Source organism: Trifolium pratense, linkage group LG4 (genome assembly GCF_020283565.1).
Source record: "Trifolium pratense cultivar HEN17-A07 linkage group LG4, ARS_RC_1.1, whole genome shotgun sequence".
Taxonomy (NCBI): Eukaryota; Viridiplantae; Streptophyta; class Magnoliopsida; order Fabales; family Fabaceae; genus Trifolium; species Trifolium pratense.
In genome coordinates, this window is record NC_060062.1 from 44,801,051 (window position 1) to 44,823,453 (window position 22,403).

A 22,403-nucleotide genomic window follows, 5' to 3' on the forward strand; every position below is an offset into this window, starting at 1 on the left:
TTATTTTTGAAAAAATTAAAGGTTGTAACTATTTTTCATCCCTTGATGCAAAATCAGGATATTATCAGCTAAGACTTTCTGATGAAACAAAACCTTTAACGGCATTTTCATGTCCGCCACAAAAACATTTTGAATGGAATGTTTTACCCTTTGGGTTAAAACAAGCACCTTCAATATATCAAAGATTTATGGATAATTCTTTACAGGGATTAGACCATATATGCCTTGCATATATTGACGATATACTTATTTTTACAAAAGGAACAAAAGAACAACATATCAAGGATGTTGAAATAGTTCTTTTAAGAATTAAAGAAAAAGGAATTGTTATTTCAAAAAAGAAATCACAACTTTGTAAAACTGAAATTGAGTATCTCGGAGTAATCATAAAAGATAATGGAGAACTCAATTTAGCGCCACATACCCAGGAAAAGATTTCCGCTTTCCCTGATGTATTAGTGGATAGAAAACAAATTCAAAGATTCTTAGGATGTTTGAATTATATTGCCAATGAAGGATTTTTTAAAGACTTGGCAAAAGAAAGAAAAATTTTACAAAAGAAAATTTCTGAAAAAATTCCTTGGTCATGGACAGACGAAGATACTAAGATTGTGAAAACAATTAAGAGTAAAATTCAAGTCCTACCAAAGCTTTACAATCCCACAAATGATGACTTTCTAGTTGTCGAAATTGATGCATCTAAGGATACATGGGCAGGATGTATGAGAGCTTTCCCTAACGGAAAAGCAACACTAAAACTCAATGAGTTTGGTGAAAATCTGAGCGTAACCTCAGATATACAGTCTGATCTAAGTCTTCAAGACAAGACAGATAAGTCCTCTGGACTCAAAAGACAATCTGATCTAATTTCGAAAGAAAGAAAGACAGATAAAAAACAAAATTTGGTAGATTACTCTGCTAAATTTAATATAAAAGGAAAAGAGTTATTACTCTGTAAATACATATCGGGAACTTTTTCTGATACAGAAACAAGATATCCGATAGCTGAGTTAGAAACACTTGCATGTGTTCGAGTATTAGAAAAATGGAGAGTAGAACTTCTACCCTCTAGGTTTCTTTTGCGAACAGATTCAAAATATCTAACAGGATTCTGGAGATATAATATAAAAGCAGATTATAAAAGCGGACGATTAATTCGTTGGCAGATGAAATTACAACAATTTCAACCATACATTCAGTATATAAAATCTGAAAACAACAGTTTTGCAGATACTCTTACACGGGAATGGAGCAAGCAATAAAGATCTTGCAACATAATCTGAAACAAAAAGACGAGCAGATTGAAGCTACTCAACAGCGTCTTACAAAACTCTCTTCTGAGAGGGGGGAGATAATTACAACATTACAAAATTTGCAACAATATACAGCAAATACAAACATCAGTGAACCAACTGAAGAAAAAAGCAGCAGCAACACCAAAGAAAATTGGGACTTGCTTGGACAAGATTCTGGAAAATACAACTACTATGTAAAGTATTCAGCTCCAGAAAGCTCGAAGATTCCAATTGAAGCAATAGCACCAAGTGATTGGAAAAAGGAACAAGAATCTTCAGAAACAACTTCAGACAGCAAGAAATCATGGGCTGATGAAGTAGAAGAAGAAGATGAAGCAGGAAAAAATGGTTTGTCAACAACCATCCAAACAAACGATCCCGTAGACAATGAAATGGGAAAGTTCGAAGCTTATGTCATTTTCGATGGTCCAATGAAAGGGATCTACAGAAAATGGGCAATAGCAAAACAGCACATCATCGGAAAAAATGTACGCCACAAAGGCTACAAAACCATTAAGGAAGCAGAACAAGCTCTTTACGGTCCTTACAAGGAAATCACAGCAGCAAAAGATATCCAAAGATCTTCAACAATGGAGTCAAAAAAGAAGCTGTCAATTGATAAAATTCGCCAGCTAGAACATCAAAAAACATTCCACTTAGCAGACCCAACTTTCACAGAGTTTAGTCTTAGATGGAAATGGATAAATAACTATATAGAAGAATTCTCTACAGATTGCTTCTACCCAACAAACAAGTATGGATGTTCAAAAACGGTCCTACTTCCAGGAATAGACAATCAGCTCTGTCTATCATTCTTTCAAAATGGATTGATCAGCACAATCTATCTCGAAGAAAAAGAACAAAGAAGTTTTGGAGAACTCAAATACTTTCCAAAAGAACTTCAAAACCTAGTACAAAAATTCAACAATCTCTTTGCCAAAGGAAAAGAAATATTCCTTCAAATTGATTCAACATATCCATGGTACGATGAAATTACTCTGGATTTAACTATAAAACCACAATATCTCATCAAAATAGGGATATCAAACAAGACATATCCAACTATGTCGAAAGAGAAAAATGAATGGCACCCAGCCAGTTACATTGCACAGATGAAACACTTCAGACAAAAGGTTACCAGGTTAACCCAGCAAACAAACTACAGGGTTGTTTACGACGATCCATCAACAGTCGTTTACAGCGATTCCAGAAAGCCAGCCAAGGAGAAAGATTTACAGGCTGTTAAAAATCTTGAAGAAAGAGTTGACCAGCTAAAGGAAGACTACACAAAACTACCCATGGTAATTAGAGAAGAACTGTGTAGAAATTTTACACAAAGTTACAAAGGACACGTGTGTGAAATCTGTCCGCCAAAATCGTCGGCACAAAACGACAAAGAAGCACTCAGTGGAAAACAACACATCACAATGTAGTGGCAGACAAAGAAAAGCAGCCACTCACTATGTAGGGTCGGATAAGACTGCCTTATCACTAAGGCATCTACTTTATGTAAATTATTGTTTGTCCGTTTTCTTTAGTGCGTTTTTCTTTTGCTTTAATAGCTGTCACGGATAGGGACATGTGAACCACTTGTGAGTCCTACTCCGCTATAAATAAGAGCCTTGATGCTCGTTTGTAATCAGAATGAAATTAAGTTTGAATGAAGTTTTTCATTTCTCCTAAAATCTTAGGATTTTAGTGTTGATAGTTGAGGTAATACTCTGGAGCTATCAGAACGTTGAGGTAATACTCTGGAGCGTTCAAAAATCAAAATTCGAAAGAATCATAGACGGTCGTAGTGGACTGATAACAAAGACGAAAGTCATCAATTCAAAATCAAATTCAAGAATATCAAATCAGGTATAAACATGTTTATGTTAAATTTATTTAACATCTTTCAATACTATAGAATATTAAAGTTCTGTTTAAATAATGTTCAAATACATGTTAAAATATTTCAAAGATCAATATGACTGAAGTATCATATTTCGAAGAAACATCTAGTTATCACACAGATGCTATCTGTGATAATAAAATAGAAAGTGCAGAATTATCTTTAACTGCAGAAGAAAATTTCAAAAGAAAATATAACATATTCAAAAATATTTTCTCAAGAAAAAATATTCTGAAATTTGGAATAATGACAGGAGAAGAAGCAATTCCCATTGATTCTACTCATGGAAATATAGTTATATCTACTATAGATACAACTCAAATTAAAGAAAGAATTAAAACCTGTCCAGAAAATGAAAGATCTAAAATTGGTTATATTCATATATCGACCATTCAGATTTTAATTAAAAGTACTTTTATGAAAGGTATTAATTCACCTCTAGAAATAGCTTTAAAAGACTCTAGAATTCTAGACACAGATCAAGCAACAATTGCAAAAGGAAATTGCAATCTAAAATATGGTAAAATCAAATTTGATATAAATTTACAAATTGGTTTATCCCTAAAAGATAAAGATCTTGATAGATCTATAGTCTTTCATTATAAAATGAAAAACAAAAATTTTATGAAAAAAGGTAATCACCCCTTTACCATTTACTATAGAATTAACTATGCTTTGAGTAATTCACATCACAGTATAGAATTCAAAGGAAAAGACACAATTCATATTGACGAATTGTTTGCACCTATAGTGACTCTAAAGTCACCTATATTCAGAAGCCTAGCAAGGAATAGTTGTTCTTTGATAGAAGCTGACAAAGATCTGTTTGAGGAAACAGAAGACAAATCGTTATTTAGAAGCCAAAGCCTTAGAATAACACCACCCAAAAAAGATTTTTATATCTCAGAACAAAAAGAGCTAAGTAAGCTACATAGTTCAATAGAAGGACTATCCTTACAAGTCCAAAATTTAGATAGAAAAATCTAAGAAGATGCCTGGAGCAACTTGGACATACCTTTTAGAATTAGAGTTAGGAGAATACCAAAAAACTCTAAAAATGATTCTAGAAAAAGATCCCACACATATCTACGGATTCTATGATGTGGTTAAGTATAATATAGAGCGCCTTGAAGGCACTATAGAATGGGCATCACAAACCCAAACATATGATGAAGACGACGTTAGAAGTTTTCAAAAATGTCTCCAAAGAGACTTAAATCTCTCAAGGATTCAAAAGACCCTCGAAAGATTACCTTCCGCAAATGCAGCTACTTCTGCCGAAAACTCTGGTATCAGAGCTTAACATCCATCCAAGGATTAAAAATAAAAAGAAAAATCTTTTTAAAAACAGTTTGGTCAAGAACCGATTTAAAAGAAAAAGAGTTGAGCAAATTGACCAATACACCCTTTTGTGTTGTATATTTGTTGAGGATTTGTGTCCCAATAGCATTTCTCAATAAAAAATAGCGTTTGGGATCTGAAGTGGACAACGTTGGTGGGCTCTGATGAGAAGGTAGAAAAAGTGCAAAAAATCAAAACTGGTCTGTTCTGTTTGACATTTGCTTACGTGTTTCCACCTCTTCCATTCTTATCTAACCAAAAGCGTGTGTGGCTTCAAATATTTTACGGTTATATTCACCTTCGAATTTCGATATACTCAATATTAATTAACATAACATGGTGGCTAATTAAGTACTGAGTAATTTTTCTACATACGCGGTTCAATTGCAATAACTGAGTCAAAAAAAAAAAACTTCACATATTTACACGAGAAAAAAAAAAATTGAAGAAATAAAGATAAGTTCACATATTTACGCGAGAAAAAAAAAATTATTTACAGACAAATCTTTAATCAAATGGATGTTTATAATTGGGAGTCTTGCTAAAAATTTGAAGATAAGATAAATTTTTAGGTGAGTCATCACCTAAGCATTAATGATTAGGCACAATCAATCACATAATTACAATTCATTAATGTATTAAAAAATTACAAGTAATTAATAGTGAAATAATTAAAACCAAATATTATCTAAAAATAAGGAAAGAAAAAAAATGAGTTATCAAAAACCATGTGATGTACACTTTATTAATTTTTTTTCTTTTTAATTGCTCAATGCTCATTCTATTTTTTTTCTTTCAACAAAGCTCTCTCTTTTTGTTTTTGTTTTTATTTTTAATTTCTTTGTTTCAATTATTTTTATGTGAACACGTCGATGATTAATATATTGTAAAATACCTATTAAATATAATGTCTTGTCATATTTTGATACTAATTTATATTTCAAAGAATTTTGCATATGGATAGCGGTGCCCAATAATATAAGTTGGGTATCAAAGAATATAGCTTATTTTTATTCATTATTATTTTATACTTTTTGAAAACTTAGAGATTGTCCAGAACTCCAAACTATTATGAATTTGTTGAATAAAACAATAGTTGATAGTTGATAAGCAAATTTATATCGTATAAATTATAAAGTAACTTATAGCCGATAAGCTAGATAATTCAATTTGTATTATTTAACGATTGAATTATCTTATTAATATAAAGTGCCATAAAAAATATTTAATTAATATCTCATTATTTTCAAGTAAGATATAACAGGGATAAAATGAGAGAAAACTAATAAACTATAAACTATTTGAATTAGCTTATTAATATAAATATAAGGTTTCAATTAGTAAAAAAAATAAAAAGAAAGCTTAGTATGTAAAGAGAAGAAAAAATGAGCGTTGAAATATAAATAATAAAGTGCACATGTATATATGTTTTGAGGAATGCTATATACAGCGAACGCGGTTTCACGAAAATTCCACAAACCCTGTTTTTATTCATTCTGCATCGCTTCACATACAAAATCTAGGATCTTTAAATTTCTTTGATCTACCAAAAAGAAATCAGTTCATGAAATCTTTGATGCACCTTTTTTCTTACTATAAAACTACACCAATATTCTCATTTCCATCATGATTAGAACAGACTTGTTGTGTTACTGCTGGAACGATAGATGCTGATATATGTTTGGGTCCAAATTTCTTCTCACCGGCAAGATATAAATGCTTTAAGATATGCACAATAGAGGTGTGAAAATACACACAACGTCCGAAACGTAGTTGCCATGAATGAAGGTGAAGGGGGTTGTGGAAGAAAAGAAAGAGATAAATATTTGAAAAGAAAAGTCAGAGAGAGAAACACGTGGTGAAAGATACAGAAATAGAAAAATAATAGGCAAAGTTGTGGGTGCCACGTCAATTCGTGATGAGTTCGTGAAACAATTTTCGCGATAATGAGCATTTTCCATATGTTTTTTTTTTCCTTACCTTATTTATAGAGATTTTGTTTTGTTATTTTTTTTTTTTAAAGATATTTGGTTTTATTAATTACTTGTAATTTCTTAATATATTAATGAGTTATAATTATGTGATTTGTTGTGCCTAAGCATTAATGCTTAGATGATGATTCACCTAAGAATTTTTCTTGAAGAGTATTCTAATCGCTAATATTTTAAGAGTGTTTCAGGAGAAAAAATTTCCTTTCACCCCTACAATTAACTTTCATTTTTTTAATCAAACAACTTTAATGTATTTCATTAACTATTAAAATGTTCAATACATAAGGGAATAATCTTAAATCTATGGAAGGTAGCCTAAGAATTGGCCGCTCTAGCAAGAGTATGAGCAACCGAATTCGCTTGACTCCTAAGTCCTAACAATTAACTTTCATTTTACCCCTACATTTTTTGATATTCTAATTTTACCCTTTAATATATTATTTTTTACAATTTTTTTTTTACTTTATTCTATTCAACTTCTTTATGAATATTCATACATAGTCCCCCAAAATGGTTTTCAAAAAATGGGTGATCAATAGATCGAATCACTATGCGTATCTTGGTGGTCATTACTTTATCATTTCTTTTTGGCCGACTCATTTTCCTGTTCTATTGATTAGAAGCATCCAGTAGCGTCACGCCAATAGAAAGAGTTAAGCTACTAAGCTAAGTGTCTAATCACTTCGTTTCGATGTGGATATTCATACTTAAACACTTCATTATGGTATGAATATTCAAACCTAATTAATTTGTATGAATGTTCTGGTATGAATATTGACACGTAACCACTTCGTTCCGGGTATGAATATTCATACATAAGCACTTCGTTCTGATTTGAATATTGATATCGGCACTATAGTGGAGGAGATGGACAGAGATCCAAAAAAAATTGAATAAAATAAAGTAAAAAAAATTTTGTAAAAAATAGGGTAAATAGGGTTTTACCCCCTGCAAAATAGGTCAGTTTTGCGTTACCCCCCTGCAAATTTTTTTTTTGTGATTACCCCCCTGTAAAATGAAGATTCCATCATTTACCCCCCTCAGTCGATAACATGGATGTTGACTGGACAAAATTGATGACGTGGCACATACAAGTGGAATGAATTCATTTTATATTTATTTTTTTATTATCAATTCATTAATGATTGTATAATTATTATTTTTTTAATTAAAAAAAAAACTGAAAAAAAAGAAGAAAAAAACGATAGTAATTGGGGTTGAAGGTTCATCTTCTTCAATATTGCTATAATTTCATCATTCTCTCCAAAAAAAAATCAAAAACAACATAAACCTGTCATCTTGAACGAAACCAACATAAACCTTCATCGTCACCTTCGCCGAAACTCACAGAAACTTTCATCGTCACCTTTGATTTTTATTTTTAGATCTGGAAAATATTCATTAAACCTAAAGTTCCGGAAAATATTCCTTGTTAACACAAAAAAGTTCATCAAACTGTAGATCTGAACAATATTCATTAAACTTAAATTAATAACTCAAACCTTCATCCAAGAATCGAAGAGTTTTGGAAAGTTTAATTTTTTTGTTACTTTGGCTTAGTTTTGTATCGTATAGTTGTGGTTATAGAAGAGAAATAATTTAGGGTTCTTAATAAGATGTGAAATTTGAGAGAAATTTGGGTAAGAAGATTTTATTGATTGTGTGGGATTTGATTTGTGATTACACCGAGAAGAAGAAGAACAAGAATGTTTATAAATAAATTCTATTAACAATTTTTTTTAATTTCTTTTTCTTTTTGAAAAATTAATAATTATATTAAGTTATTTATCTACGTGGCACAAAAACTTTAATAAAAAATGAATGAAAAGCCACACATGCATCCCACGTCATCAATTTTGTCCAGTCAACATCCATGTTGTCGACTGAGGGGGGTAAATGATGGAATCTTCATTTTACAGGGGGTAATCACAAAAAAAAATTTTGCAGGGGGGTAACGCAAAACTGACCTATTTTGCGGGGGGATAAAACCCTATTTACCCTAAAAAATAATATAATAAAGGATAAATTTGAAATATCATAAAAATGCAGGGGTGAACGGTTAATTATAGGAGTGGAAGGAAAAAATTTCGTTTCGCAATATAGTCTAGTTTTTTTTTTTTTGTTGTTTTTTTTCCCTGTAAAATAAAATTTAGAGAATGTGGGAATCCAGAATCCTGTTGATATTTTGAATCGAATCGACTATTATCCAACTCAACAGAAGTTGGCTTGTGAAGACCTGAATTTTGTTTCCTCATGTGGCACTTGTCATATTTTGTGACATTTTTTTTATTTGTTAATTATGAAATCTATTTTATTTTTTTACAATTAATTATGAAAACTAAAGACTCTCTTTCTCATAATAATTGCCATAATAAGTTATACGTTTTTGGTGTAAAAAAAAAGTTATACGTTTTCTCCTGCAAATTAAGAAAAATATATAATTATAAATGAAGGAAATAGAATAATAATTTTATAAAATTAACTTCATTAGCTAATGGGTTGGTTTTTATTATCATAAATGTAAAATGGAAAGTAAAAACTTAATAGTAATATACAAATCAACTATAAGTTACCGGTCATTAACTATGAGCTAATATTAACAACCAGAGCTGAAATGTTATGGAATTATTTTTTTCCTCCAAATTTATTTACAAATAAAAAGTGTTCCCATCATTGTTCCAAAAATTTTAAGTTTTTGAGGGGGATTTTGCAGACAACCACAAACTGCAAAAGCTTTCTATAGCAAAGCCAAAATAGATTATTGAAATTATTTTTCATTTTTATTTTTGATATTGCAAATTTAATGCCTGGCATGATAATTAATGAGTGGTTTTATTGCCTCCATATATATGACAAACCCCACCAAATAAGCTAGCAAGCTTTGTTGTTGTTTTCTATCATCTACCTTTTTCATGCAAGCTGGGTTTTCGTGGATGAAAAAATGTCTCTTTATTTGAATAATTTCTTGGTTCTTGTTCACCTTGCTTAAGATAAGAGAAATGATTTAATTTGGAATATTATGTGGTTCGGATGAAGTCTATGGTTCTTTGTGTTCAACCATTCTTTCCGCGTGTTCTTGTTACCTACTACTCAATTTTCCTTAATAATATTTCAGGTTTTAAACATTGCATTTACTTGGTGCACATTAATACAATCTTAATGTTGACCGTAGATTATATATATAGTCCTTTTTGTGATCTGGCAACAACTTGCATTGTTTTAGCTGATTATTGATGTTTTCATTGTTGGTATATTCAACTTGAATATACTCCTCCATCTTATCACTATTATAAGAAAAAAAATTACTTTTAATAGTGTTCGGAAAAAGTATGTCGTTTTCCGTTAATCCAAGCATACAATGAGATGTAGCTTCGCCCAAAATGTATGGTCGCGCCCTAATATAATAATACTACGGTCAACAAATAGGAAGTTTGAAATTCGAACTTCATATAATAATATCTCTACCAACTGAGTTATGCTCGTATGAACCTATTATGAATACATGTTACAAAATTAACATTTTTTTTTTACCAATATACCTTTTTTTTTTTGACAAAACTAATATACCTAATTTTATTCTCTAAATAAGATTTTTTTATCATGTGACTAATGTTCTTTAAATAAGTTATACATCATGATCATGGATGTGGCAAGTTTTTTAAAATGAAACATCAGAAATCTTATCCTTGTATGAATAGATTTATAGAGAGCTTGAAATTCGAACTTCATATAGGAATATTCACATCAACTAAGTTATCCTTGTATGAATAGATTATGATATATATATATATATATATATATATATATATATATATATATATATATATATATATATATATATATATATATATACACGATACAAAATTATTAACAATTTTTTCTCACTAATATGCCTAATTTTATTCTCTAAATAATTTTTTTTTTGTGACCACGTTCTCTAAATAAGTTATACATCATGATCATAGATGTGGTAAGTTCTTTAAAATGACACATCAGAAATCTTATTAGGCCCACAATATCAATCTAACTCACACAACCCGTATTTGATGGCGTAATGAAAGTTAGTTGTGTCTTTGAAGAGAGGGGAACATGTGTTCAATCTATGAATAATTATCAGTCTATCAGCTTGAAACTAATCTCTTTTTAAGGATCTAAGCGTGTGTTTGGTTCTGCGGCGGAGAGAATTGATTTTGGCAGAATTGATTCTGTAAAATTGATTCTGGCCAAAATTGATTTTAAGCTGAAGTGGTTTATGTTTGGATATATTCATGAAAAAGTGAGTTGAACAAAAAATTTGAGTGTAAAAATCAATTCTAGAATCAGAAGCTACGATTTCTAGTTTCAAGTAGAATCAATTCTGGAGGCAGAATCAATTCTAATTTTGAGAAACCAAACAAGTCAGAATCAATTCTACATGTCCAGAATCAATTCTGGATGCTCCAGAATTGAAACCAAACATACACTAAATTGTTGCATCTCTTAAATAGTGATTTGACGTGCTAAATTAAAGACCAAATTTATTACCACATGTGCAAATGACTCAAACCATTGACGATTCAGATACCACACAAGTTTGGTCTTATAACCTTTGCTTGATGAGAGTATTGCTAGCTAGTGCATGTAACTAATAGGATCCGGATTACACACCGTAACCACGTGACATAGTTACTGTTTCTAGCCGTTCAATCTGAAATCGACGTCTGAGATCATTTTCAATTGATTTTATTAGTTTGTATTTGAACCGTCCCGATCATAAATCAACGCTTCAAATTCAAAACAGTGTGTAACTTTGTTAACTAAAATATATTGGCGGTGATGTGTTTTGGCATAAGTTTGACTGAAAAGTTGATCATGTTAATTTCACAAATACATAGTTCATATTTCATAATCTTGCCTACATACTTGATTTTTGTTGTTTTGTATTCTATCCACACAACACAAGGGTTATTGAGATCAACTTCGTGCGTAATTCATTGGGCTACCATTGAAATTTTGTGGAGGAAATATAACCTTATCTTTACGTTTGTCACACTTTCTCTTTAAAAAGTCTTGCAAGACACAACAAAAAAAAAAAAAAAAAAAAATACTCATTTAACCGAGAACCAAGGGAAAATATGCACGGAAGGGAAATATACGAGTGTCTCACTCCTTATATATGTAATATGTAATGTAAGGTTTACACAACTAAATATTGAAAAATGATGACCCTTTTTAAAAAAAATGACATTGATGTTTAATTTGAATTTTGTCTTTGTATTTGCTTTTTTCGTGTAGAAAAGTGAGTAAGAAAAATCAAAATTTTCAATGGAGGGAATCTCTCACTTTCAAAGCTATTTCAATATTTCTTTTGTTTCTTTTGTATTATGTGGATTATGAGTGCAAATTTGATTTTGAATGGATTATGTCATTATGCATGCTAATTGGATACGGGTACGTGCAATGCAAGGTAAAATGTCTAACTAATTAGTAATTATGGATCGAATATAAAGTCACTTTCATTTATAATTTCATTGACATGATTAGAATATACAACCAACACATTACTTGTGTACTTGTTTTTTACTATTAGCTTGTGTTTAGGTCATCTTGGATAAGTTTCTTAATCAAGACATTTGCTTAATAAGCATAAAGATTATAAGCACTATCATTAAAAAATTTACAACAAACCAAAATCAAGTGCATGTTTATATAGTTTACACCTTGAAATAAATTGCAAATCAAATATTTGAATAGAGGAAGCTTATGGTAGATATTTCTACATTTCTTACCAATAAGTTAAGTGTTTTATTCAAGATTGGATGGCTGAATTTAGCAACTATGTGCAAGAGGTACTAGATATATTTGAGAATTACTATAACACTTTTCAAAATATCTCCCTCCTAGATATTTTAGGGGTTGCCTTTGCATCACAACTCAAGAAGGTGATGTATATGCATCTAATATCTATCATTGTCACAAAGCTGTAGATATCACACTCAGCAAACTCAAAGATATTTAACAATAATACACAATAGCATATCCATTAAGGTTCTGAATTACAAAACAAGAAGCCAACTAGTTCCACGAGATTTCTTTTCGATCATCGATAAAAATAAAAAAGGCATCAAATGTATACTGCACCCAGTATTGTTTTACCATGTACTAGTTGATCTATCTGATACTGTTGCCTTTAACAGATATGAGCTATAAGTTACCAAATATGCATAAGATTGTAAGATATAATTTAAACGAGGATACACTACTATCATTGCGGGCAATGAAACATTCATGAATCCGCAATAGGGAAAACAGATCCAATTTGGTTGCCTAAACGATAACACTTGATATTAACTGCATATGGACCAATCTGAATGTGGTTATCTTCCTGACCGACGAAGAAACACAGGGTATACAAAGCAATTTCAAATTCAGGGCTCACTCCAACCAATGTGCTTGATACCGATTTCAGAACACCATTCCATTCAAACTGAATGGTCAGAAGCTGGGTTTCAGAGTCAGCCTGCAAGTTTACAGTGGCAAACAATAGTTAAAATAACGTGGCTACAAAATAACATACAAGAACTAACAAAGAGTTATCTGTAATGAAATAGAACTATGATTGAAAATTTACAAAGGATCTCAATGTTATAGGAAAATAAATTTGTTGTTGAAATATTTTCAATGGAATAGAACTATTATTTTTCAGTACTTATTTTTAGTATGCCAAAATTTAATTTCTATATTTGGAATAATAGTCCATAGAAAACAGAAATCTAGCTTAGCAGATGGGGAAATAGTCACTCACAATTGAACCTCGTCGACGGGGAAAAATATAGCCTTGATAATCAATATTTCCCTTCACTTCTTCAAGGTAAAACTGCCGAAATATAATCAGTAGGTGAGTTAAGAATTTCAAATAATGATTAATGAACCAATATTAATAAATTGAAGAATCAAAATATAATAAGTCCTCATTTACTCATTTAAAAGATTAACAAGATCACTAATAACACAAGATAGAGCATCATGAAAAGGAAAATTGCACTTACCTCCCCTGAAGTATACTTAAATAACGCATGTGCCTCCTTAATTTTTAACATAAAAGAAGAGAGGCATGTGTAATTGAGCAGAAACTAATGTCTTTTACAGAATATAAGATGTGTCATTTAAGTACCTAAGGAGATGTAAGTATAACTTGACTTGGTTTATATAAGCACATGTAGAGATGGCATTTGATTGGGCAAATAAATAACTAACAACACACGGCATTAAAACTATCATTAATCATTAGCAATATCAACTTTGATGCTATTCTACACGGAGCTAATTGTCTATGTATACTAATCCAATAGACTTTGCAAATAGATCTAACAAAATATGGTATCAATGTCCAATGGAGAAGGTAATATCAAATTATGTTGAAAAGAGCACTAAATCCCAAGTCAATACACCTATACTGGCAAGAATAGTTAGTAGACATTGGAAGAGAGAAAAACAAGAGGTCTCATACCTGCAGCCAGTTATGAAATCCAGAAACTTCACTGCTTTGTTTGATTTCTCCAACAAAAACATGTTCAAAAGCAGAAGAGGAACCAGAAGTTCCACAGCGGCTATAAAGATCAAACCACAAACTGGTCAACAATCTTTTGAAATCTTGTAAACTCCCTGACGTGATTCCTTTGGATACAAGAAACTTGTGAAGATATTTAATCGGTGCTGTTCTACTAATTTCTTCTATGAAGGAAGCTTGCTCTTGTTTCTCTTCAGATGTCACAACCTCCTTAGATCCTTGATGTGGGTTGTAATTATCTAACAGCGAAAGAAATCGAGCATAAGTGGGCTTTCTGAATACATCATCACTAACCCATGTAAACAAGCTCCCCTGTGCCATATCTTGCTTTTGGTAAACTTTTTTCCCTTCACCACAGTCAATTTCATAGTCCTTGCCAGGTACCAAACGGTTTAAATCCAGATCCCAGAGTTTTTCACAAGCTCGTGACAGATCAGCCAGTTCATCTTGTGATGGCTCCACCCTAGCACCAACTTCAACGTCATTGGAGTATTGTTGCTCATCAGCAGGACGTTTATAGCTGTTCCAGTTATCCTTTGGAACCTACATCAAGTTGTTAAGATCCATCATTCAGATTCAAAATGTAATGCAGCATAAAACGTGTAGAACTGATTACATCACACATCCAGTTACAAAGCTAACCTAAAGTAAAGTATGTAGAATATTGTAATAGCAATATTAACATAATATGAAACTATTTAATTTTTAATTAATACACAATACTCAATGTACACCTACATATGTATGTCTACTTAACATATTTTATTTGAGTAAAAATATAAACCTTGTGTGTCTGTCTTGAAGGTTTGCCCACAGTCTGCCATCCATCGTTGTTATCTGACTGCAAAAATAAAAATTGAATTTCACCAAACTAGTAAAATTTCAATACAAAAACTATACACATTACATACTTCTCATTAGGAGAAGAAAAATAGATTGGTCGATTCATGCTTGACATTTTCAAAGTTGTCGTGCCCCGACAAAACCTGATTTTCAAATACCCAGTTCAGCAGGCTATTTATCTTGTGTATACATATAAAAAAGCATTTATTTATTCAAAGAAAAACTCTCCAGAGACAATCTTATAGTTAATACACTTGAGAGACAGGGTGAGGGCCAGTAAGAAAGTCATATTAAAAATGAACCTACCAGCAATGAGAGACTATTATTAGAATGCAGCATCAAAATTTCACTTTGGTGCCACAACAATTAAAATTACATAGCATACAATACAACAAACTGTCAAGTTTTATTTATAAATCATTTGTCACTAACTATGATGGTCAACAATTTGGTTACTTTGAATCAAAATTGATTTTATTTACAAATTTCTATTTGACTGTAAATGATAAAAAGTAGTTTTTGCCCTGGCTTTGAAAATTTTACATTAAGTGTTAAATTGTTTTAAAAGTGAATCCCAACCTAGAATAATTCACTTCAAATTGAATTTGAATTAAGTCAATTTTACATATAATGCAAAGAAACATTTTGTTCAAAAGTTAAACATTCACAGTTCACACACTAAGTGGCCATCTCTTGAGATCTGCAAATACATTGTTAAAATAATTTAAAGCTGTAAGCTAAGATGCAGCCATATATCTGTGAAGGACAATAGAGCAATTCAAAGGTGTCAAAATTGCAAATATTATCTGTTAAGTTAAAACTAAAAACCTTGTTGGGTCTGTCGGAAGTATTGAAAGATTCAGATTCGTAATCCTGCTGCTGCGGACGATATTGTTCCTAAAGAAAAGTGCATTACAATAAGAGGAGTGCTAGCAACACACTTTTTATGGGACCCGTGTGAATTTCAACCAATAAAAGAGAGTGTGTTGGAGTGTGTTTGTTAAAGAGTGTGTTGCTAGCATTATTCTTACAATAAACAAGGTTACATATTTTACATCCACAAATCACAATATTTATGTATTTATTTATTTTAAAACAGACAATAATTGTCCCTAAGCCACAATTCAACAGACAAAGTCAATATTGTTAGGTTCATCCTCGCAGTCTGTGTGTGAGTTTCAATGGTAGTGTAGTGACAAAAAAAAAAGACAGAAACTCACCTTTTGAGGCCGAGGACTGTGACGGTTACTACTGTCTTGCCATGGTTCTGCTTCCTCTTTCTGTAATAGTCATAGTTAACAATGAAGACTATATATGAATAAAATGGAAAATGTGACGGAGGAGAAAATTGTTGGACGAATTATTTAATTAATCAATCATGAATAGACAATAATCAACTATTATTATTATTATTATTATTATTATTATTATTATTATTATTATTATTATTATTATGGTCTATTGGTGAATTATTTGATTGGGCTCTTGTTTCTGAATGAACCGTGATGAGTTGGACCATTCGGTTAAGAACAATGAGAGAGTTATTCAAACGTTATCCCATGAAGCAAAACCTAAATGGTGATGAGGATAGTTCAGCCTCTCATTTCGCTCTATCAGCGATGAATGATCTCTACAGTTCTAAAAGTACAATGTTGATGATTCAATCATCTTGTTATGATAATATGCTATAATCTAGTAAACGAACCTTGTAGTTGTGAGGTCTGTTGGAAATTGTAGAACCTTGTTCGGATTGCCACTCCTCCTCTTTCCGCTGATTCTGCAATAAATAAAATAAACATGAATTGAGATCATATATAATATAGTAGTAAAATTGGATTTGAGAATGGAACGGAATTGCAAAGTGATTAACTAACTAAACTAACTAACTAACTAACTTGAGAGTGAGGATTACGGTGATCGGATGCATCTTGATCTCCGGAAACAACCTCCGCCCAAGAAGATCTGGAACGTTCGTCGCGTGATTGACGATCATCATCATCCTGATTGTTGTGATCGTTGCCGAGAGCTACGTCGAGCAAGCCCTTAATCAGACCTTCCATGTTAGAGTAATTAGAGAGTGTGTTGTGATGAATGGTGACTCTGAATCTGAAATGACCAATGAGTAATAGTGAGAAAGTAACAAGGAGTTGGTTGAATAATTAAACAGATATGGTAAGTTAAGTTTATATATATTGCCGACAAAATCAACAGCCATAACTTCCCTTCGGATAATAACGGACCTATCTATCTATAGATCACTTAAAAGTCAAGTAGACTACACGTATCATCATCTCCATTCCAATGATCAAACTCATTTATTTAAGTTTGATATACAAGTTGTCACAATATCATATTTATTTATGCAAAAGGTAATGCTAATTAGTGTAGTCTTTACGAGTATTAATAATATTCAATCAAAACTCATAAATTGAACTTAGAATGGTCGACAGACGCATTGCATTATATGGATGCGACACATTGCATTATATGGATGCGTTTGATCTGCTAAAAAATAGAGGACTGGACTGGACAACTTTTGTTGTACCCTGTTTGATTTGAAACAGGCTATGGAACTGGACAAATTAGGCAGCAAGGGACAGGACAAAAACAATATTTTTTGTCCCTCACTGAACCACAGGATAACTTTTTGTCTACAGTACAACTATAAAAAATATGAAAATACCCATTTTATTTTCAAATAAAAAAATATTATCGTCCTATATATCTCCGGTACAGTTTTGTCCTGTCTTGTATTATCTTGTTCTGTCCTGTACTGTTCTGTCCTAGTCTTGCTGTTTTACGAATCAAACGCACCCTATATGTTCGAGGCCGGAGTTCGAATTCGAATCATCTCACTTATCCATCTTAAGAGTGAAATTTTTAGCTACAAGGCAACTTGACAAAAAAAAAACTCATAAATTGTTAATTTTAATTATCTATATAAATTTTCAACTATTAATTTTGAAAAAATCGCATTCTTTATAATACTTCCTCCGTCCTACAATGAGTGACTCAGTTGACCGTTTCACGCATGTCAATGTATAACTTTGACGATGAATATATTTTATTTTTGTTACAAATGATGAATATTTTTAATTTTATAATAGTAAAAATGGTCGTGCTAAACAATGCCCCCAGACACTTGTTAAGCATATCAAAAAAGGAAATTAAAGAGTAAATTAATGTCGGAAACATAACTTTCTAAAATTTTAAGACATTGAATGCACAAATTTCTAGGGATGGCAATGAGTAGAGTATGGGTAGGGTACTATAGTACTCATCCCCATACCCGCAGTTTGGAAAAATACTGGTACTCATCCCCATACCCGCGTGGGTAAACAACCTTTGTACTCGTCCTCGTATCCTATGGGTACCTAAGTACCCATACCTGCACCTGTTACCCGTATTATTACTAAAAATAAATCGATTTGGATTCTCTAAATTTGTTTTCCCTAAATACACCTACATTCAAGTAAAAATAAACTAAGGGGGGTGTATTGGATTAAGATTTCACAAGACAATTTTAGCAAAAAAAATCTTGAAGATTTTAAAAGATTTTGTGAGATTGTATTGATTTTATGAGATTTTAGAAGACTTTTTTGAATGACTTTTTTAATCAAGATTCTTAACACAAGAATTTGTAAGACTTTATTACACAGACTTTTGAGATTTTGAAGTACTTTATAGACTTTTAAGATTTAAATGAGTCAATAAATTCGATATAAATTCCTTCTAAAATAATAATGAATCAATCAATGAAAATTAATCATTTTTTAAAAAAATCAACAATCATTAATATAATAAAAAAATCAAAGAATAAAATTCTACAAAAAAAAAATCAATGAATAAACAAAAAAAACAATTTATCACTACACAGCTTCAAGTCTTGTCCAATACATATATCACCGCCCATAAGTATAGCTCATTGTAAACTAGCTAGCTTGAACCAAATTGATAGAAATGGTCAAAAAAAAAATGAACAAGGTTTGTTGTTGTTGTTGAAACATGTTGTTGTATATATTTTCAATGTCTATTCCTATAATGAATCGTGACACTATTTATGGTAGCAGGACAACCATGAAGAGGAAACGTGATAGAGAGGTAGGGAGAAAATATAAGCGATTATAAAAAACATGAGATAATCAGGAAACATAGAAACATGAGGAAAGGTGAAAGAAATAAAAAAAAATGAAAATCCATCAAAATCTCATGATATGAGGAAAGACTTTTTGTAGCTCAAAATTCACTAAAAAGTCCATCAAAATCCATTAAAATCCTATTTTTTAAACAATCCATCGAAATTAGAATACTTTTGAATACCACAAGACTTTTTGTAAGTTGTAAAGAGTCTTGATTGAATACCACTAGACTTTTTTAAAGTCTTTTAAAATCCTAATTGAATACCACTAGACTTTTTTAAAGTCTTTAAAATCCTAATTGAATACCACAGGATTTTATCATCATAAAAAAGTCTTTTAAAATCCATTAAAATCCTAATTGAATACACCCCCCTAAGAGAGAGGGAAAATATTGCATATCTAGGTGCATTTATGTATGTTGTAAAGATCAAAATACCCTAGAGTTTTGCCTAAATTTAGGAAACTATAACTTTAGAGAATCCAAATCCTACAGACAATTCGATTATAGTAGAAATTGTTAAACACGGTGTACAATTAGTAAAACACACAATACAAGTCACTCGACACATGAAATAACCAAACTCTTAAAATACATAATCAATACTAGTTACGAAACATTCCAAATACATAATCGATGCTAGTTAATATTTTTTGACAATATTTACCGAAAAGACTTATTTGATTGATGGAAGTATAGTTAGAGGATTAAAATAAAACAATAAATAATTAAGGAACCAAAATGAAATATCAATAAATAAGTTAAGAAACCAAAAGTCTAATTTAGCAAAAAAAAAAAAAAACATAAATTACTTGACAAAAAAATACAAGAGTACATTGTTGTGCACTGTCGTTATAAATATTATTTACACATACATCCAATGATGCGCTGTCATATCATTTAATTAATGTGACACATTATATGTTTTAAAAGAAAAAACTAAAAAAATGAGTTCACCGAAATGGCCATCTCAATTTCCACTCATAAAAACAAGACATGTGGCAACGTGCATTTCAATGGTCTGGATTCATTTAATGAATTATTTTATTTTAATTTTAAGGAGAATGTTAACATGTGCATATATGGCACATGTTAAGGTAGTAAAAATAGAAATTATGTCTTAGAATTTGTGCATTTTAACTTTTCAAGCATTAAATATCTTGTATCATTAAATGTTAAATTTTTATATTAAGATACTTTATCATGTGCCCTATATGCACATGTTGACAATACCCTACTTTTAATAATACAACATAGAAAACAACACACTCTCTCTCAAACACATTTATGAGTTCAACCCATTTCACTGTAACACCACCACAACCACCGCATCATTCCATCACAGCGCCGCCTGTAGTAGTGCAGCCAAATGAATCCAGACCATTGAAATGCACTTTGCCACATGTCTTGTTTTTATGAGTGGAAATTGAGATGGCCATTTTCTCCCAAAATGGAGAGGATCTGAACTCTAAAAAAATATGCTTAAATTAAATACTCGTTTTTAGTCTACTTAAAAAAAAAAAAAAAAAATTTATTTTTTTTATTTTTTATAATTGACGCTCTTGCAACCCCTGTGAGCAATGGTTTTCACCTTTACATCAGTACGGCCGCCGCCGCCACAAAAGCCACCTGAACCACCAGATGACCAACACCGTGATTACTCAAGATCAAATGAAGACACCATCAAGGTGTCGTTTCGAGATAAGGTGCTGGGAACTAAAATGCATGCGGTTAAAGAAAAAGTTGATCTCATCGCGAACAACATGGCAAAGATTGAACTTGTACAAGGTAACCGTTTGATGCCTATATATGCTTCATGTGGAGAAGACGGTTATGGAAGATTTGAGTACACCTTGGAAGGATGCGCTAGTGGTTAAACTCCTCGGCAAAAATCTTGGATACAACACTATGAAGAACAAACTAGAGAACATTTGGAAACTCATGGGAGGAATTGAGTTAATGGACGTCGGAAATGCTTTTTACATGGTCAAGTTTGATGGAGAGGAAGACAAAAACAAAGTCATCAATGAAGGTCCATGGATGATATATGATCGTTATTTGACGGTGCGACAATGGACACCTAATTTTAATGCTTCCACCGCAAAGATTGACAAAACCATGGCGTGGATACGAATTCCGAGTCTTAATCTTGTTTTCTACGATGAGAGTGTCTTATGGGCTATAGCTTCAATGGTAGGAAATCCTATCAAAGTGGATCTTCAAACTTTGAAGGTTGCTCGAGGAAGATTCGCTCGTATGTGTGTTGAAGTTGATCTCACAAAGCCGGTGGTTGGTCGCGTAGGGATAAACGGCGAATGGTATCAAGTGCAATACGAGGGTCTACACATAATTTGTACACACTGTGGTTGTTATGGCCATTTGATGAAAGATTGTGCGCCGCCGACGAAGCAATCAGTAACAGATGTTCATGACAGTGGCAGGAAGAATGAACGTGAAAAAAAAACGAGTGAACCGGTCCCTAAATCAACTGAACCGGTCCTTAAACTCGCTGAACCAGGAACTGAACCAACCAAGCAAGTTGAACCGGATGTTGAACGATTTGGAAATAATCAAAATAGTACCGTTGCTAATAATGCAGCTATTAATGGGGAGGAAAAAAATAGTATGGAAGTTAATAACATTCCTAATTTGTTGCATGGTGATTGGATCAAGGTTCAAAGAAAAAAAAGAAACAATAAATCCAAGAATCATGGCAATAATGAGCTATTAAAAGGGGGGCAATTACAACAACATACCAAATACGGATTCCCTGATAAGGAAAGTTATCTCAATATGAAAAAGAAGATCCAAAATGAAGAAATGGACCCGCTTATTGGACCTAACCAAAAAGCTAAGGTCTGAATGAAAAAGAAAAGATTGAATGAGGAAACTAGTAGTATGACTCAAGTCATCCCAAGTAACAATTCTACTAATCCTACTAATATTGCTGACACACGTGTAGCAAAAAGTGGGAATGAATCATTACAAGTCCAAAGAGATAGTGCACTTAAAGCTCATCATGGAGATAAATCTCAAAAAGGACATGATAGTGTGATTATTCAAAATCCAACCTCCTCCAGCTCTTTACATCAACGTCCCAACATGAAGGGGATCAATGGAGATGACTTAGTTGAAATGCAAATGGAAGAGCTTCAATCTAGTGCGAATGATGGTTTGAACATGCAAAAAAATAGCCCAGACGAAGGGCGTGCTCAGGCTTGCTCTATGATATTATAATGAGTGTTTTTTATCTTTCATTGTTTTACTTTATTTTAATTATTTTTTTAATGAGAGTTATTACATGGAATTGCAGGGGTGCTCAAGGAAAAAAATTTCGAAGAGCACTTATTAAT

The 22,403-nt window shown here is 31.8% G+C and overlaps 3 protein-coding genes across 5 annotated transcripts; 2 read left to right on the plus strand and 1 right to left on the minus strand.

Annotated features, from left to right (window-relative positions):
• The first annotated feature begins 3,067 nt into the window (after positions 1–3,067).
• On the plus strand, positions 3,068–4,176 carry LOC123922746. Its single transcript, XM_045975441.1, has one exon. It carries the CDS (start codon positions 3,265–3,267, stop codon positions 4,174–4,176), a length of 912 nt encoding a protein of 303 aa, XP_045831397.1. The 5' UTR covers positions 3,068–3,264.
• Positions 4,177–12,514: 8,338 nt separating this feature from the next.
• Positions 12,515–17,282, minus strand: LOC123923927 (poly(U)-specific endoribonuclease-B-like). Of its 3 annotated transcripts, none has more exons than XM_045976666.1 (9): positions 17,154–17,282; positions 16,809–17,019; positions 16,619–16,690; positions 16,134–16,193; positions 15,742–15,810; positions 14,855–14,911; positions 14,011–14,613; positions 13,306–13,377; positions 12,515–13,020 (listed from the first exon to the last, which is right to left on the minus strand). In XM_045976666.1, exons 2-9 carry the CDS (start codon positions 16,971–16,973, stop codon positions 12,787–12,789), a joined length of 1,332 nt encoding a protein of 443 aa, XP_045832622.1. In that variant the 5' UTR covers positions 16,974–17,019; positions 17,154–17,282; the 3' UTR covers positions 12,515–12,786. The 3 variants fall into 3 exon arrangements, with proteins under 3 accessions (XP_045832622.1, XP_045832623.1, XP_045832624.1); XM_045976667.1 differs by having other exon boundaries at positions 17,132–17,197; XM_045976668.1 differs by lacking the exon at positions 15,742–15,810.
• Positions 17,283–20,958: 3,676 nt separating this feature from the next.
• LOC123922747 lies at positions 20,959–21,912 on the plus strand. The gene has a single exon (XM_045975442.1). The coding sequence runs from the start codon at positions 20,959–20,961 to the stop codon at positions 21,910–21,912; it is 954 nt and encodes a 317-aa protein (XP_045831398.1).
• The last annotated feature ends 491 nt before the right edge of the window (positions 21,913–22,403 follow it).